The 19380-nt window shown below is 47.3% G+C and overlaps 1 protein-coding gene across 1 annotated transcript in view; it reads right to left on the bottom strand.

The window, feature by feature from the left end:
• Nucleotides 1–672: 672 nt before the first annotated feature.
• Nucleotides 673–19380, bottom strand: part of LOC132459083 (RNA-binding motif, single-stranded-interacting protein 3-like) — an 86571-nt gene continuing 67863 nt past the window's right edge. The window contains exons 6-11 of the mRNA XM_060053458.1: nt 17401–17685; nt 15428–15478; nt 4997–5113; nt 4498–4584; nt 3950–4071; nt 673–3382 (exon numbers count right to left, since the gene is read on the bottom strand). Coding sequence (XP_059909441.1) covers nt 3379–3382; nt 3950–4071; nt 4498–4584; nt 4997–5113; nt 15428–15478; nt 17401–17685 — 666 coding nt within the window. The 3' untranslated portion in view covers nt 673–3378. The remainder of the gene's footprint in view (nt 3383–3949; nt 4072–4497; nt 4585–4996; nt 5114–15427; nt 15479–17400; nt 17686–19380) is intronic.

Here is a 19380-nt window from a genome sequence, read left to right as displayed (position 1 = left end):
AGAGTTTAGGCCAATTGTCTACTTTATTTTAATACAGTATACAGGATTGATTACTTTATTTATATGACCAAAATATAAAGTTTGATCAAGTTTAAAAAGAAAGATTAAGATTTCGGAGGATATGAAGTATTCTGATCAACTTGATGTGCAATGTTGTGACTCCGATTCAGCACACACTCCAACGCATATCTCAGTCTCAAAAAACATTGAAATATGAATTAAACGACATAAAATAGAAACAAATAATAAACTGTACTCAAATGCCCGAACTAAATCTTGAGCATATTTATTATGCAAATGTTTGAATTGATATAAACTTCGATGAAAAATGCATGTTGCGGCTGGTTTGTTGTTATTATGTATCACTTAGGAATCATTATGAAACGGATGGTTCTTGAAGATGTTGTTGGGCTTGTACATGTTCTATGTTATAAAACAGTAGGTACTGTGTATTGTGCTCGCATTTTGTTTTATACTGCACTTTAGCTCAATGAGAAGAGAGCTTTAAGAAAGATATCAGCAATACACTTTTGCCCCCACCCATTCTTAATACAGACTTCATTCGTGATTTGATTGACCTGTGATCGGTTTTTATGATAATTAATGCAGTTTAATACAGTGACCTCTAGTGGTAAGTCGGCACAACGCAGAGCAAAAACACCCAGACCGGTGTGCTTTTAAACCTTTTTTTATTGAAAGACTTAAAAAAAAAAGAAACAAGTGACAAACAAACTACAGCAACATCCACTTGTTCTACAGACACTCTCAGAATCACAATTTGAAAGACATGGGAGGCATATGACCGAAGCAAATAAAAAAATATCATCAAAGTATTTCTGTGGCAACTTTTTTTTTTAAGAGCTGTACAAAAGGTTCTCATAAATACTCCTCTACCTTTTTCCCCCCAGCTTATCTTTAACTTGTTTACCTTTCCTTATCAGTCAATAATTTATCCCCCAGAAGAGTTCCACTGCTCCTGCATGATTTTGGTTGAACTGTGTTATGCATTCCATTTTTCTTGTGATACCTTTCCTGTCATTTGAGGGCCAATGGGACAGGTGGGAGGGTCCCGATGTGGGCGTGGCCGAGCAGACAATCAGGACTCTGTTTCAACTGCACAAAAGACAAGCCCTAGACCACTTGAACCTTCAGGTAGGGATGTTACGTCATGTCACCACCCCACAGCCAGCCATGTACATGTACACACACATGGTGTATGTGATGATATACAAACATGGCATTCATGAATCAATGTACACGGACCATGCTTTACACGAGAGGTAACGGTCAAACAATGTGTTAGCTTTTGTGTGCAATTTCCATATTTCTGAAGAGACATCACCTAAGCATTTGTGTGTGTGTGTGTGTGTAAGCGATGGGGGAATCCTTCTATGTGAAACAGCTCTCACACCCCTCAGCTATCGGCCTCCCTAGACTGAATCACGTTAATAGCAGCGTGGACAACAGTAAAAACAACTAAAGAAAGAAATTCTGAAGGAAAGGAAGAGAGAAGAAGCGAAACAAAGATAAAAATACGTTTTTCTGCCTATCCTTGATTTTGATACACCACACAGAAGACAATGCCGTAAAAAAAAAATAATAATAAAGGGGGCAAAACAAGATATTTGAAGAGAATCTCTTGCAGGCAGCTTCCAATGAAATTAGGAGGACAGGGCGTATCTGATGGTGTGAAATTGTCAAGACGTATACAAGAGATCCAATAATTCAGATGTGCTGCTCTGCTAAATCTGCATTTTGAGAGGCAGAATTTGTGACTTCAAACAAAATCAATTGAACTTCGACTTTTATACTCAAATACATACGCCACATACATATGCCATTTAATAATATATTAATTTCAGTAATTGCTCACAGGGTAAAACCGTGCTTTACGTTTTGACATGGGGCCTGTTCTCTTTAGTGCGTATAGAGCGCCTGTCTGGAGGGACACATGGACGGTCCACTTCTACAGTGGCCTCTATGCTGGTGTGTTCCCGCCATGGGACATACCGATCAGGGGGCGTGGCCTACGATCAGTCGGTCAACAGTAAGTGGTGTCAGTGGGTAGGCAGTCACACAGTTCTGGATTAAGCACATCAATTTGAAAGAAGCTCGCTTTGTTTTTTCCACCCCACCCCGATAGATTCAAAAGAAACACGTTTCTTGCTGAAGAGCACCTGTGGTTCGTTTGGCCACCCGGACACGAGGCTATGGTATAACGTTACCAAGGAAACGTCGCCGGGTGGGCGCAGCAGCACAGCATGGGGTGTCTATGTTGGTACGGTACGATATACATCTGGTTGAAGCCCATCGTTACGTGAGGGGCGTTCTCTGTCGCCATTCAAAACATAAAACATGCCAATAACATGACTATATCTGGTCTTGTTGTCATGTGGGAGTCATTGACAATCTCACGTTTCGCTGGCTGAAAAGAAATCGACCAAAAAAGTGTTTTTCCTTGATCTTTGGTATAAAACACGTCACATATATCTTGTTTGACTGTTCCCCTACAAGGATTGCCCTCGGACATATCCACTCGTTTTGAAACCATTTTTACTGCCCCATTCAAAAGTAAAACTATAAAAACACCAATGCGATGATCAAACCAGCTGAGCTGCATTTCACTGAGGCAGGAGTCTCCCCTGACATGTCTATCCGAGCTCTCATAGTGTACTGTACAACATATTTTTTTTACTTTGCCTCATACAAATAGAGCCTTTTCCTGTACAGTTTTGTTTTTCACCTCTGTGGCTTAACTCTTTCTTTCTGGTTTTGAACAAATTTCAACCAGTTTGACTTTTTTCCCCTGTCCCCAATTCCACGAAAATTAAGGCAATAAAGATTTAACATTTAGATTCTATAAAACAACAAATAACCCCCCAAAAAGGTGTAAATGATGTAGCTGAATATCAAAGGAAGACTTTTTTTTTCTCTCTAGACTTTACTCGACTGTTTTGTAATTTAAAAAAAAGTCTGAATCTACCTGCACATTCAAATGTTAGCTTTTTTTTTTTACTTCCTGTACAGCTTGTCAGTCTGTTCCCTCCCATTTCCTGTCCCCCGTCGGAGGTCAAGTCGGGTCTCAAATTGAGAAAACAAAAGTTGCACAACACCCCAGAGCCCCAAAAAATCTTTAATTTTCATGATGTTTTGTCCTCAGAGTTCAGTGTCCCATGGATGGGTTTTATTTGTATTTTTTTTGTTTTTATTTATTCATAGATCTTTATTTGTATTTTTCTTCGATGACTGTGCAAAGTGGAAGCATTCCGTCCCATAGTGTTGTCTGTCCGTCTTTCATGTTAGTTTTCTGCTCTGTAACCGAAGCAGAGTCCTTCTCTCACGGCAATGCTGTGTTGGGGGTTCCTACTGGCCTTCGGTTTACCTAAACACAGTACAGAGAGGAGATCAACATAGACCCAGGAGACACCAGTGGGTTAAAGGCTGACGCAGAAACCAACGTGGGTCCAAGAAAACAAAGTGAAAAATAGTTGTTATTTTATATATTGAAGGGGTCGTATTGTGCCACCAGGTGGGAGAGTGATGAGCCGTTAAAAGCTGCTGGAAAATCTGCCTTTTCCTGTGTTCTAGGGACATCACGAGTGGGAGTGTCCACCTAGATGTATGCAAGATAGATCAGTCTACCAGCCTACCCAGTGGACCTGAGCAAATGTTGCTTATCTATGGATCATACATCTAGGTAGACACACAGGATAATCAGATTTTCAAATGGCTTTTAATGGCTAATCAAACTCACACCTGTTTGCACAATATCACCCCTTTAACGGTAATGATACAGATTGATAATGAATAATAATTGACGATAGAAGACAGATTGAAAAAGAAACCCAGATTGAAAAATCAAACACAGAGAAGGAGAGCGAGTAGGCGAGACAGAGATAGACAGGAGTGCCAACAACAACGACTCCGTACTCATCAGCTTCAGACTCACTTGGTCTGTTGGTAGGCGTAGGCCGCGTGCTCCCCTCCGCCGTCCACCGCCAGCGCCTGCTGCCCACCGCCGTCCTGCGAGGACTGGGGCGCTGTCTGCGGAGAGGCGTCCGTCACCATGCCCTGAGGAAGCCCACAAACGGTCACTCCCATGTCGACGTGGAGGCCCAGATCCACAGAGATCCAGGGCTTTTTTTTTTTTTTTTTCATTAAAAAAATATATAATATAGTGTAATAGTGTTTTTTTTATTCATATTTATTATATCTGTGTTTTGGACGGGCATAATAGAATAATGGCCAGAAAGAATAATGAATGCACCTAGGCAAACTGTAAACAGGCTCGACCCATCCAGTAGCGGATTCGCTCTCGGTTCCTGTACATTTTGGGCCGTAATCGCAATACTGCCCCCTTGTGTGAGAAACCCACAGATAAATCGCCCCTATCCGATCCGTTTTCCGGCCCAGTCTCTCCCCAGAAGTGGTTGCAATAAGTCGCTTTGGATAAAGGCGTCTGCTTGCAGGCCCTGAGTGTGAATGAGCAGGTCGTACCTCAACGGAGATGGCGGTGGCGGGCACGGCAGTGTACTGGGGGATGTAGGTTCCTTGCATAGGAGCAGCAGCTGCGGCCGTCATGTACTGCACACAGATGGGGCTAAGGTGAGGTTAAGTACACAGAGACAACACCATAGGCAACGTGGACGCCCAGCAGAGGTCCGTTTACAGAGAAGGAGAACATTAAGTAGAGAAGTAAAGGGGGTCTGAGCTTGAGTGCGTCTGATTTTAATTTCATGCAGCTATATGAATGTACGATTACTCCAAGACATACAAGGTTTGCAATTTCTAGGATTTTGGGTGCATGTTTGAAGTAGGAATATGCCGTTTGAGTCTGGGACATGTATTTTAATTCATTTACTTTCTTGGATAATGTTGGATTATTGTTGATCATGTTTTAGAATAAGGGACGTCTCAGCACATTTGGTCTGGGCATTATTTATGATGTAACGTCATACACAGGGAGGACATATCGTGGACAGCGGAGGGGACTCACGGTGCCGGAGGTACCCATGGAGAGGTGGTTCATCTGCTGGGTGAGGGGTGCCATGAGGCTGGAGGGCTGCAGGGACAGACTGGAGTCAAGGGCGGCCGATGGGGCGATCACAGCACCCTGCATGAGAGAGAGACAGAGAGAGAGAGAGAGAGAGAGAGAGAGAGAGAGAGAGAGAGAGAGAGAGAGAGAGAGAGAGAGAGAGAGAGAGAGAGAGTGAGAGAGAGAGACAGAGAGAGAGAGAGAGAGAGAGAGAGAGGTAGAGAGAGAGAGAGGTAGAGAGAGAGAGAGAGAGAGAGAGAGAGAGAGAGAGAGAGAGGTAGAGAGAGAGGGAGAGAGAGAGAGAGCGAGACCGTTGGTTTAATCACAGTGTATACAAACCAACTGAAACCAGTCACACTTGACCTCCTTCACTTCATCAGTCCTGTATGTGTGTGTGTGTGTGTGTGTGTGTGTGTGTGTGTGTGTGTGTGTGTGTGTGTGTGTGTGTGTGTGTGTGTGTGTGTGTGTGTGTGTGTGTCCAGTGGGCCTGTGAGTGGCTCAGGGATGCCCATAGCTCTGTTCTCACGTATCTGTCTTATAGGACATAACTTGTAACAGTCAAGAGACCAAAAACACAAATATAATCTCGTCCTCCAAGAGGCCCACACTGACAACACACACCGCCACACCGCACCAACCAGCCAGTCGCACGGTCGCTCTGTCATTTTCCACCACAAGCCCCAGTCGTCGTGTACGCGATGGAGTCGGCCAGAGGAAGCTTTGCACTCCCCTCGGGGAGGAACAAAAACGGATGGATGCTGTGCTCCAGGCGGACAGTGTTTACACCCAGAGTTGGCCGGCCAACATCTTGATGCGGCGCGCTGGGCTATCTCCTCTCTTTTGTTGTGAACGGAGAGACGGCGCCGCGAGCCAAACGCCCGCAGTCCTGGGGCCCGCCAATGGAAAGCCTTCCTGGAAGCCGATCAATTTCATTGATGAATGGTGATTGTTCCTCTCGGGGGGGGTTTTGCACGCACGGACACACGTACACGGGGATGTAGATTGTTGTGGTTGTTGTGGTTGGAAAATGATTGTGATGGATGAGATGTAGCCACACACCCGCGTGGACACACGCTGACCATGTGCACACACGCGCACCCACGCGAGCGCACACGCATCCACACGCACACAACATCTTTAAAAGCCATGTGCACCCCCTGTTGGAAGCAGAGAGAAAGAGTAGACTTCAAGTGACGAGGGTGCTTGTTTCTGTAACAATAGGGTCATGAGTGTTGATCAGACTGTCTCTGGATCTGTTACAGTAAAGTCATGAGTGTTGATCAGACTGACTCTGGGTCTCTACCGTAGAGTAATGAGTGTACAGACAGACTGTCTCTGGGTCTGTTACAGTAGTCATGAGTGTAAAGACAGACTGTCTCTGAGTCTGTTACAGTAGAGTCATGAGTGTTGATCAGACTGTCTCTGGATCTCTACCGTAGTCATGAGTGTACAGACAGACTGTCTCTGAGTCTGTTACAGTAGAGTCATGAGCAGACAGACAGACTGTAATTGGGTCCCTCCCATGACAACGACGATTCTCCTGCTGCCAGTTAAGACACGCCCATGGGAATACTCACTCAACTGAGATCACACACACATACGTAGACACACGTACAGAGACAGCCACAGACTAACACGTGCACATACAGATGCTCTGGGATCACACACACACACACCCATACGCACACACACACACACACACACACACACACACACACACACACACACACACACACACACACACACACACACACACACACACACACACACACACACACACACACACACACACACACACACACACACAGACAAGCAAGCAAGCACACGCGCACACATACACATGCACTGAGATCACACACACAAACGAACAACACATAGACAAGCGCGTACGCACATGCACACGCACACATACACATGCAGTGAGATCAATGACAAAGACACAAGCACGCACGCACACACAACAAAACACATGAACTGAGATCCCACAAACATACATGCACACATTCCCTAACCATGATTGATTAATACACTGACTGTCCAATCACATACACACACAACCGTCATACACAAACTGACATATTCACACACACACACACACACACACACACACACACACACACACACACACACACACACACACACACACACACACACACACACACACACACACACACACACACACACACACAAACAGACAGACCGACTCAACACCACTTCGGATCACACTGGCTCCCTGCCTCGCGTTGGATCCATCCAGGTAATGTTTTCCTTTCCCTTCCCCAACCGCTCTGTCCTGACAGGCGTGGCGACAGACCATGGAAAGCTTTTTTGCGTATTTAGACAGCCCCTTGAAAAGAACAAGTCAAAACAAAACCACCAGAACACACACACACAGGCACACACACACACACACACACACACACGCAATCAAACACACACACACACACAATCAAACATACACAATCACACACAAACGCACACACTTAATCACACACACACACACACACACAATCAAACATACACACACACACACACACAATCAAACATACACAATCACACACAAACGCACACACTTAATCACACTCACACACAATCACATACACTCACACACACACACACACTATCACACACACACACACACACACACACACACACACACACACACACACAAAACACACACGTAACACACACATATACACATGCGTGTGGGTGTGGGTGAGTGTCTGTGCCAGCACGTTTGCCAACATGTTGTCAGCGCGACCGTTTCAACACGCACACCGTGCCATACGAGAAGAGACGCCGCGTTAATAGAGGAGGATTATTATTAATCTCTGTTCTCATGAGTTCATGGAGTTCTGGTTGGAAGTCCAGACACCCACACCCAACACTCACCCACTCACTCCTAGAGAGGGTGTTTCTGTGTTTTAAATCTGTATTTGTAGTGCTGTGTAGTGTTTACCATGGCCAGGCTGGCTGTTGGCCTCTGATGTGGGATGTCGACAAACGCAAACACCCAAAGGGCTTTTATTGAAATATACCAGGGTGAGAGGGATGCATGGGAGGGATGTTATAGAGGCAGCTCAATGCCATGATGTTAGTCAGTGTAAAAGCCATTGAACTTTATATATTGAACTATAACAGAACAGCGTTGAATTCATAACGTTTAAGCATTATACTTTTTAAACTACCAAGGTCATCTGAATGTATTTGTTTTGGTTTCTGCTCTTAGTAATTCAAATATGGCATTTTGGGTTGTACCATTTAAAAACATTTTTTTTCCTGATGCTCACTAATGCAGATAAAACATTTTGAGTTGAAGATATTAAAAATACAATGTTCATTACTCGTAGTCCAGTCTGCAAAATATGGATCCAAAAATATGCATATTCAAACTCTTAAGCTCATCAATATTGCAAATCATCAATGTTAATTGGGCATCAACTGATATTATGATACAATTTATGCATTTAATGTTATGCCGACATAATTGGAAATGTAAATTAGGCGAAAATTCTCAAAAAGGTGGTGATAGTCATGGGTTGAAATAACTGGACCATATAATTAAATAAGTATTAAGTCTATGTTATTTCCCCTGGGGGAAGAGCAGCCATTATAGCTGTTTCCTGTGTTCAGATGGTTTTTGAACCCCTGAAAACCCCCTGCACTTACTGAGCTCTGAGGTTGAATAAACATAACTGACACATTCCAGACAACTGACCAGAGCCCTGCCATTCTTCCTGTTGGCCATCTTTGGGTTTAATTATCAAGCCTTCTTAGTTGATCACATGACTTGCAGAACGCGCCCTGATAGGCCAGCAGTGTGTTTGATTGCATTCAGTCTTGATTGCTTAGGCCTCTCCTTGCTTCTTTATTTTTTTTGTTAATTTTTTTTTATCCTTATTTTGACCACTTGGAAATTAGAGCAATTAATTTCTTATTTTTTAATTTCTGTAACTTACTACTTTGTATCTGAATGAGTGAATATTTTTAAAAGATATTTGAAATTCCTCATCCTCATCCTCATCGTCATCCGCTTATCCGGGGTCGGGTCGCGGGGGGAGCAGCTCAAGCAGGGGGCCCCAGACTTCCCTTTCCCGGGCCACATTGACCAGCTCTGACGGGGGGATCCCGAGGCGTTCCCAGGCCAGTGTTGAGATATAATCTCTCCACCTAGTCCTGGGTCTTCCCCGAGGTCTCCTCCCCACTGGACGTGCCTGAAACACCTCCCAAGGAAGGCGCCCAGTGGGCATCCTTACCAGATGCCCGAACCACCTCAGCTGACTCCTTTCTAAGTAAAGGAGCAGCGGCTCTAATCCGAGTTCCTCACGGATGGCTGAGCTTCTCACCCTATCCCTAAAGGAGACGCCAGCCACCCTTCTGAGAAAACTCATCTCGGCCGCTTGTACCCGCGATCTCGTCCTTTCGGTCATCACCCAGCCCTCATGACCATAGGTGAGGATAGGAACGAAGATCGACCGGTAGATCGAGAGCTTTGTCCGGGGCGAAAACCGCATTGTTCCTCTTCAATCTGAGGTTCGACGATCGGCCGAACCCTCCTTTCCAGCACCTTGGAGTAGACTTTACCAGGGAGGCTGAGAAGTGTGATACCCCGGTAATTGGCACACACTCTCTGGTCCCCCTTTTTGAACAGGGGAACCACCACCCCGGTTTGCCACTCCTTTGGCACTGTACCCGACTCCCACGCGATGTTGAATAGGCGTGTCAACCATGACAGCCCCTCAACACCCAGAGCCTTTAGCATTTCTGGCTGGATCTCATCAATCCCTGGGGCTTTGCCACTGCGGAGATGTTTGACTACCTCAGTGACCTCCACCAGGGAAATTGACGACGAAACACCATCAACCTCGAGCTCTGCCGCCAACATAGAGGGCGTGTTATTCGGATTCAGGAGTTCCTCAAAGTGTTCCTTCCAACGTCCGACGACCTCCTCAGTTGAGGTCAACAGAGTCCCATCCTTACTGTACACAGCTTGGATGGTTCCCCGTTTCCCCCTCCTGAGGTGCCGGATAGTCTTCCAGAAACACTTTGGTGCCGACCGAAAGTCCTTCTCCATGGCCTCTCCGAACTTCTCCCACACCCGCTGCTTAGCCTCCGACACGGCAGCCGCTGCAGCCCTTCGAGCCTGTCGGTACCCTGCAACCGAGTCAGGAGTCCTCCAGGATATCATATCCCGGAAGGCCTCCTTCTTCAGTCGGACGGCTTCCCTGACCACCGTAGTCCACCACGGTGTCCGAGGGTTACCGCCCCTTGAGGAGCCTAAGACCCTGAGGCCACAGCTAGCCACCGCAGCTTCAGCAATGGAGGCTTTAAACACCGCCCACTCCGGCTCAATGCCCCCAACCTCCACAGGAATGCCAGAAAAGCTCCGCCGGAGGTGTGAGTTGAAGATACCTAGGACGGGGGCCTCCTCCAGACGTTCCCAGTTCACCCGCACTACTCGTTTGGGCTTACCAGGTCTATCCGGAAATTTCCCCCATTCCCTGATCCAACTCACAACCAGATGGTGGTCGGTTGACAGTTCCGCCCCTCTCTTTACCCGAGTGTCCAAAACATGCGGCCTCAGATCAGATGACACGATCACGAAATCGATCATCGATCTTCGGCCTAGGGTACTCTGGTACCAGGTACACTTATGAGCACCCTTATGTTCGAACATGGTGTTTGTTATGGATAATCCATGACTAGCACAGAAGTCCAATAACAAACGACCGCTCGGGTTTAGATCAGGGAGGCCGTTCCTCCCCACCACGCCTCTCCAGGTGTCTCCATCGTTGCCCACGTGGGCGTTGAAGTCTCCCAGCAGAACTACGGAGTCCCCTACTGGAGCCCCATACAGGACTCCATTCAGGGTCTCCAAGAAGGCTGAGTACTCTGAGCTGCTGTTTGGTGCATACGCACAAACAACAGTCAGAGTTTTCCCCCCTACAACCCTTAGGCGCAGGGAGGCGACCCTCTCGTCTACCGGGGTAAACTCCAACACCGCGGCGCTCAGCCGGGGATTTATGAGTATCCCCACACCCGCCCGGCGCCTCACGCCCTTGGCAACTCCGGAGAAGAATAGAGTCCAACCCTTATCCAGGAGTACGGTACCAGAGCTGAGACTGTGCGTGGAGGTAAGCCCCACCAGATCTAACTGATAGCGCTCCACCTCCCTCACAAGCTCCGGTTCCTTTCCCCACAGCGAGGTGACGTTCCACGTCCCCAGAGCCAGCTTCTGCCGCCCGGGTCTGGTCCGTCGAGACCCCTGACCTTCGCTGCCACCCATGTGGCTGCGCACCCGACCCCAACGGGTCTTCCCACAGGTGGTGGGCCCATGGGATGAAGAGAGGGGGGGTGCCACGTAGTTTGTTCGGGCTGTGCCCGACCGGGCTCCGTGGCAAACCCGGCCACCAGGCGCTCGCCATCGAGCCCTCCGTCTGGGCCTGGCTCCAGACGGGGGCCCCGGGCTTCCTCCGGGCCGGGTCACATCTCCTCTTTTTTCGTTATTCATTGGAGTTTTATGAACCATTCTTAGTCTGGCCCCTCACCTGAGACCACTCTGCCATGAGAGACCCTACCAGGAGCACAAGGCTCCAGACAACACAGCTCTCAGGTTCACAGGGACACGCAAACCTCTCCACCACGATAAGGTGACGGTTCCAGGAGAGATATTTGAAATTGTTTTTTTTAAATGGTAGCACTTGAAATGCCATATTTGAATTTCAAAGAATTCAAGACGAATACATTCAGATTACCTTGTTTTCAGTATATTAATGGATATTATATATTATTAGAGTATATTATATCTAGGTTAGGAATTCAAAGCTGTTTAATTTCCATATACCAAATTAAATTGCGTTTAAAATGTCAAAACATTACAGCAGTGATTGGCTTTCATAGATGTTGCATGCATTGTAAACACAGACATGTAAGAAAAAACAACATGCAGACACAATATCTGGGATCCAAACCAGAGGGGATGTCTGTGTGTTACCTTTCTGAGGGCTGAGAAAACCTCTCTCTCTCTCCCCTTATTTGTCTGCAAAAATTGGATTTAACCATGGGGAATGTTTTGCCTGAACAAGCCAGTCTTCTGTGTGTGGTGTTGCAGTCATAGCTCAACCCCTACCCCCCACCCTCCCGACCTACTTTGCCAGTCTTGCCCTGCCTTCCTCATAAGGTTAATTCATTCATTTTCTGGTTGGTGGGGGCCTCAACGCCTGCCTGGTTCCCACCAAGGGAGAACAGTGTGTGTGAGTATGTGTCTGTGTGTGTGTGTGTGTGTGTGTGTGTGTGAGAGAGAGAGAGAAAAGAGCGAGCAAGCCCGACAGCGATAGAAGAGAGCGAGCGAGCCCGACAGCAAGAGAGAGAGAGAGAAAGAGAGAGATAATGTGCTGTTAGGCATACACGCATGTACACAAATGTAGGTGAAGCACATTTGCATCTTTCACGATCCATCTCCACCATTGTTCTATGATTGACACTCCATGACGTTGTGGATTCAACCGTTAGTCACGCAGCACCTCAGGCGCAAACACTGGGGTTCCCCCAAGCCGAAGGCATGTTTATTACCTTGGCAGAGATTTTTAAAGACGTAAAACTAAGCCTTCATGAGGTGACTCAATTCGAGATCGAAACCGAGCAGGACAGTGTGTGTGTGTGTGTGTGTGTGTGTGTGTGTGTGTGTGTGTGTGTGTGCGTGTGTGTGTGAGTCTGTGAATGTGTGTATGTGTGTGTTTATATATGTATGTGTGTGTGTGTGTGTGTGTGTGTGTGTGTGTGTGTGTGTGTGTTTGGGGTTGTGTGTATGTGTGTGTGTGGCCATGTCTATGTGTATGTGTGTGCGTGTGTGTTTGTGCATGTGTGCGTGCTAGCATGAGTGCATGAGTGTCTGCCTATGTGTGTGTCTGCATGCTTGCGCTTGTGTGCGCCACAGAGCCGCCACATAAACAAAAGTTAACACAAAGAGGCAGTAAAAAGGTTCACCGACATTGCACTGCCATACATCTGCGTTAGGGAAGACAAAAATGTCTACGGCTGGTACAATTCCCACCAGCTGAGGAAGACCCACTCTGCGTCTCCTCCTCCTCCTCCTCCTCCTCCTCCTCCTCCTCCTCCACCTCCACCTCCTCCTGGAAGCGTTTTAATTGCGCAGGGGCGGGGGGGGCGTCCGGGGAGGCATAACCATCCACTGAGGTGTTTGTCCTGCCCGTGTGACAGGGGGACCTCCGGGAGGCTGGGAGAGGCCCGGGTAAGGGGATCACAGGGAGCTGTTGTTCTTGGGGATATTTTCATCTTTTTTTTGCTCGTCCGCTGTTTTACTTCACATTGTTCTCCCGCTCAATTCATCAACTTGTATAAAGTCCCCCCCAACCACCACCACCACCACCACCACCACCACCACCACCACCCTCCTCCCTTCACCACCCACCCTTCCAGTTCTCTCTTGTGTGTCTCTCTCTCTCTGCTGTTTTGTTGAATGGTGCTTTTCTATCCCTCTCTCCCTTTGTCTTAGTGTATCTTAACTTCTGTGCTATGCCCGTCCAATTGTCCTGCGCCAGTATTCGTTTTTTTTACGTTTCCGCCCCCATTCTCTTGCTCCCATTCTCTCTGTTTTTAACTCTCCCCCTCTTTCTCTCTTCCTCTCTCCCCCCTTCTCTGGCCCTCTCTCTCTCTCTCTCTCTCTCTCTCTGCCTCCCCCCTTGTCTCTCTCTCCCCTATTCTCTCTCCGACTCTCTCTCTCCCCCGCCCCTCTCTTTATCTCTCCCCCTTCTCCCTCTATAAATATCTCTCTCTCCCTTTCTCTCTCTCAATCTCTCTCTATCTCCCTCTCTCTTTCCCTCCCTGATTTTCTCTCTCTCTCTCTGGCACGTCTCCTGGTAAAATCCACTCAGTAATTAGGCTGGACATTTGTACTAAAATTCATTCACAGAAATGTATTATCCGCTCACAAAACATAAGTTGGATTTAGACACGTCGGCAGAATACCATTTGAATTGATGAAGTGAGCAAGTGGGAGGAGAGAGAGAGAGAGAGAGAGACAGAGAGAGATACACGATAAATAAATAATGGAATAGAATTTGTTTTACAATTTCATCTGCCAGCATTCATTCAACTCTCCAGCTTTTGCCTCAATCTTTATTCCCACGGCTTTGTTCTTCAACTAAGGCAGATGATTCCAGCCAACAGACTTTTCTAGGTTTTGTCGGTTCAAAAACTGGAGTGAATCCAATGTCTTAAGATGGACTGTAGATGACAGATATATTGCTGCCTTAAACCATCCAGGGGGTGGGAGCAGGTTCAATTATTTTAGATATGATTAACAGTTGGCTCAAAGTTATATGGTGTTCAAACCAGTAGAATAGGTTGTCAATCTGGCACCCGCGAATGAGAACCACTGATTTACGAGCCAACAGTCAATCTTAACCAGGCAACAACTTTCAATTACAAAGTTGAATGGAAAAAAGGAGGATGAACTGCCTTTAACCTGTCTCAGGAATTCTTTATTTCTATTGCAATAAGCAGCTCCTTATCTGGTTTCCAATCCTGTGGAATTTAACACCTGCAGTTGCACGTTTGAAGCCGCAGGGGGCGCACATTCCTCAAGAATCGGTGGGCTGCGTGCAGAGGGGGATCCAGCGGGCCGTGGCTGGCGCTTAAGCGCAGGGCTCCTTGAGGAAGGTTATCCACCGGCTGATTCAGCAAACGGGAGGGTTTCGCATTCCGCTTTCTGGCGGCTGAGCTGACCTGAGTTCAGCTGCAGGGGCCCACCCCCGCGTTCTCGAGGAAGTGCCAGGAGTCAGGGACGTGCCGCATTAATGCGATGACGGGAGGAAGTGATTTTTTTACGCCCCTCTTTCCGTGTGCATTTTTATTTGATTAACAGGGTACTTACGATTTTAAATTATTCACGGAGGGCTGAGTTATTCGCTCATTTGCATTCATCCTTAGTCACTCTGGGTTTAGTGTTAATGTGATGTAAATGATATGTAAGTAACGTGAGCGAGGCTAACCCCCCCAACGCCCGCCTTTATTCTGGGAAAATCTCCACCATTGTTCAACACGGATTATTTATAACACAATCAAATTTGTAAATTTTCGGAAGTTTTAATGCCAATTTCGGAAATGTGATCTGCATTCAATTAGCTCACGTGTTTTGGTATTGTTTCATCTAGTGAACCATGCCACTATGATGGATCACTCGTATAATTTTTTTTTCACCTGATAGGTTGTCAGTGTTAAAGACAGATGCCTCAGATACCACGATCAAATATAAACAGAAAAGCAAAGATGCCCCAACACATGATCTGTACATAACTGTGAACAGCGGTCCCATTGAAATGATACACTGCCCTGAAGAACGGGGAAAGTCACCTTCATCTGAATACTTACAGTTGGTTGCATGACATACTGCTGGTGAGGCATCCAGGATGTGCTCTGCACCTGCGGAGGGGAGGGAAGGAGCGGTGATATCGGAGCATTAGGGAGTACGATACTAGGAACGATGGACTCAAAGGATGAAAGATCGCTGAGCACAAAAGCAGATGAAATAGAGAAGTAAAATATGTGACACCGACGCCATGTTGGCGTGCACGGCGATAAAGGGAAAACAAGGAGGAGGAGGAAAATAGATTATAGAGAGGAAGTGGAATAAAACAAATGTAAAAGTGTGAGAACAAAGTGTGTGTGTGTGTGTGTGTGTGTGTGTGTGTGTGTGTGTGTGGGGGGGGGGGGGGCAGGGGGGAAGGGGGCAGAAGTGAAAAGAGCACCAGCAAACGCACAAAGATAAAAGGACTGAAACGTGGAGATTCGACAGGGAAAAGAAAAGAGCAAGGAGAAAATGAATGTTTAGCCGCAACCCCATTGGCTTCCCGAGCCCCCCTTTCTTTCAAAGCCCGGCTCCCTGCGTAACATTAAAGAATATTACACCATGGGTTGAGAGTTCCAGTATCAGGGATGCTGTAATTACAGGCGGATAGAGAGAGAGAGAGAGACGCCACAGAGCAATACACAGACAATTACCGACTCGCAACAGACGTTTCATCATCAAAGACAAAATATCTGCACTTTTATCTTCCAGCGGTTTCCCCTGCGCCAATTTCCTAACAGGCGAACAGTGAAACAGGCCACCACTATCACCTTATAGTCGCCCAATCTTTATCCGCCTTATAGGGCGATTTCCCGCCATGCAAACTTCCCTGTTCAGGCAAAACGGCCACGATAAACGTTAAGGCCAGTGTCTGTCTGCGCAGTTCATGAAACATGCATCAAGGCAATTTTAAGTGCCGCTCAGTGTGTGACCGTCTCACATCGCAAGGATGGAGATTTGAATCGGTCGGTGGGGCGGAATAGCGTAGCAGCTAGAGTGTTTCTCTTTATGAACCGAAAGTCTCCCGGTTTTTGCGGACCACCCCTTGAAAGCGAGATTGCATCTCAAGGGGTAATACCTAATAAAGAATTTCCTACAGGGTTGAACCACACTGTCCCCCGGTCTACCTGGGGAAAAGCCTACCGCATCAAGGCCTAATCCCAGCCTGCTCTCTAATGACCGGGATCTGTATTCACCGGGAGTCGCTTTGGGTGAAGGCGAGGAGAAAAGTGTGATTTGAATCTGGACTTAATGCCTCGGAGCAAAACAAGGTCTTAGGCGTGCTTATCGAGTGCCAGCTTTACCTTTCTTGCTCAGTTTCTTAACTCGATTGAACCTGCAGTGTGGTCAGTGATGCACCCTGCACAGCGAGCTCTGTTGTAGAGGGCCTGACCGACGCTCTGGTGGTCACCTCAACCCTTCTCCCTGGACCTCTGCTTTAAACAAGGTTTCTGCGCACATTACTGGTCAAAGGCACTTTTTTGGGGAGTGGTGGTAGGGGTACTTTTTGCTGAAAAACTGAAATCTTTAGTGCCTGTGCTGTATGGTATATATCCCAGGGGGAGCAGAGGTTTGTCATAAACTCGAGCTGCGATGTCTGCATTAATCCGCTCTTGTGCTCTGCGTCCAGATTCTCCATCCTTTTAGTCCATTTCTAACATCAGAAATTGGTCAAATTGACTTAGATCCCCCATGTTTCATAGCTGCCACATTTGAGACGCTGACACATGATTGGCTGTCTGGTTAATCGCATAACGAGCAGGTGTGCCTAATCAAGTGTACCCGAATGATTGCCTCACACTCGTTCTATGGTGGGCTGTTCAGATCCTGCAGATGTGTGTACACATGCACTGTGTTCTATGGCTCCACAACTCTGCATGTGGCGGTACAGGAGCTATAGAGATGCTATTGTGTAACCCAGTCGCTGCATCAAGGACATTACAGTCCACGCTGTGAGGATGCTCAGACCAGCCCGGTCCAAAATAGCAGCACTCACCTGATACGTGGAAACAGGAGAGGCAGCGATGAAGGGTGTGATGGATGTCTGTGCGATCATCCGATTGGTAGAGATGCTGTACGGCGAGGAGTAGAACCTATGGGGAGAACAAAACAACATGAGCATATTAGCGTGTAGCTTGTGGTTAGCGCATGTGTTAGCCTGTGTCCGATCAAATTTTTCAGGAAACACATTTGAACACGCAATCCCTTCAGCGCAATCGTTTAAATGTGTGAATCCACTCAAAAGCCGGGGTTGGTTTGGCTTAATTAACATAACGTCTCGCTAGAAATACAGCTTTGTTTTGTCCATAAAAGAGGCAATAGGCTTAAACAGATGGTCTGGTTGTGTCTTCAGAAGGGAAGTCCAGCAGTGTGCTTTGTTCGCTCGCTATTGGACGCAGCAACACTATGAGCGATTGGAAACATCGTACACCAAGTCTTTTTAAAGGATAGGACGGGTAGTGGCTAGGGTGTTTGGTTGTTTCGGTCTGATCCCCGACATCCTCAGCCTACCTGTATTGGTTAAGTGTATTGCTGTCTAACTCCGTACCACTGACTCCGTACCATGACTTCATCTGACCACAATCTGTCTTTAGACTTGTTTAAAAGAGAAATTCCCATTTTGTCGGGGACCAGAGAAATGGTGATTGTCAGAGGGGCCGTAGAAGTATATGTATCGGTATTTTCCAGGAGATATGCAGATGATAGGACCAGGGCCGTTGCACCAAATCCTGGGCCCTGTATACAAGAGGTACTGATGCCCCCCCCCCCGAATTCCCCCTACCAGCCCCCTGTGCTGAATTGTTGACGGGGGGGGGGGGGGGGAGGGGGTAGAGAACAATTGTTGACGAGGGGGGGGGGGGGTAGAGAGCAATTTATTTATTTTTTTAATTGCCATGGGCCCCCCCTCTGCCTTGGGCCCCCCCACGACTGCCTCACTTTCCCCCGCAGTCCGTCGGCCCTGGATAAGACGTTGTTTACTGCTGTCTGGCAACATTGTCGTATGGTTTTAACCTATTACTGAACACCAAGTTACAACCTTTCCAACATCAAGGCTGTTGTAGAGCGAAACGCTCATTAGTGTGAACTAATGTAAGCTTGCGACTACTCTGAAGAGCCCCTACACTTCGTCCTGCTTGATATGCAGCGTTTGATCCTGCCTGCACATACACAACACAATTTATGTGTCACTGTAAAGGTGTTTGTGTATTTGAGAGCGAGAGCTAGTCGAGCATTTTGTAAGACTAACCCTAACAACTTCATGCTCCCACCTGCGCACGCTGTTGCACACGCCGCAACCAAGTCCCCTCGCTGACATCTGCATCGAGGAGGAACGTTTACTCGGATCTCTGGTACCCTCCCTGCCCTTCTGTTTTTTTGCATCCTCCCCTCTCATCCACTCCCGTATCCTCATACTCTCTCTCTCTCCCCCCCTCTATCTCTCCCCCTTTCTCCCTATCTCTCCATTCTCTCTCTCTCTCTTTTCTCTCTCCATTATCTTCCTCCCTCTCTCTCTTCATACTCTCCCCTCACTCTCTCTGTCTTTCTCTCCATTCTTGCCCTATCTCTCTCTCTCTTCCCCCTCACTCTCTCCATCCCTCCCCCTCTATCTCTCTCCATTCTCCCCCTCTCTCTCTCTCTCTTCTCCCCCTCACTCTCTCCATCCCTCCCCCTCTATCTCTCTCCATTCTCTCCCTCTCTCTTCATTCTCTCCCTCTCTCTCCATTGTCCCCTCTCTCTCTCTCTCTCTCTCTCTCTCTCTCCATCTCTCTCTCTCTCTCCATCTCTTTGTCTGTCACTCTCTCTCTCTCACTCTCACTCTCACTCTCTCTCTCTCTCTCTCTCTCTCTCTCTCTCTCTCTCTCTCTCTCTCTCTCTCTCTCTCTCTCTCTCTCTCACTCTCACTCTCACTCTCTCTCTCTCCCTCTCTCTCTCTCCCGCCCCTCTTCCATTCCCAGTCCCGGGGCCCTGCGGCTGG

The sequence above is a fragment of the Gadus macrocephalus genome, chromosome 6 (assembly GCF_031168955.1).
Source record: "Gadus macrocephalus chromosome 6, ASM3116895v1".
NCBI classification, from domain to species: domain Eukaryota; kingdom Metazoa; phylum Chordata; class Actinopteri; order Gadiformes; family Gadidae; genus Gadus; species Gadus macrocephalus.
This window is presented reverse-complemented; position numbering and strand designations above follow the sequence as displayed.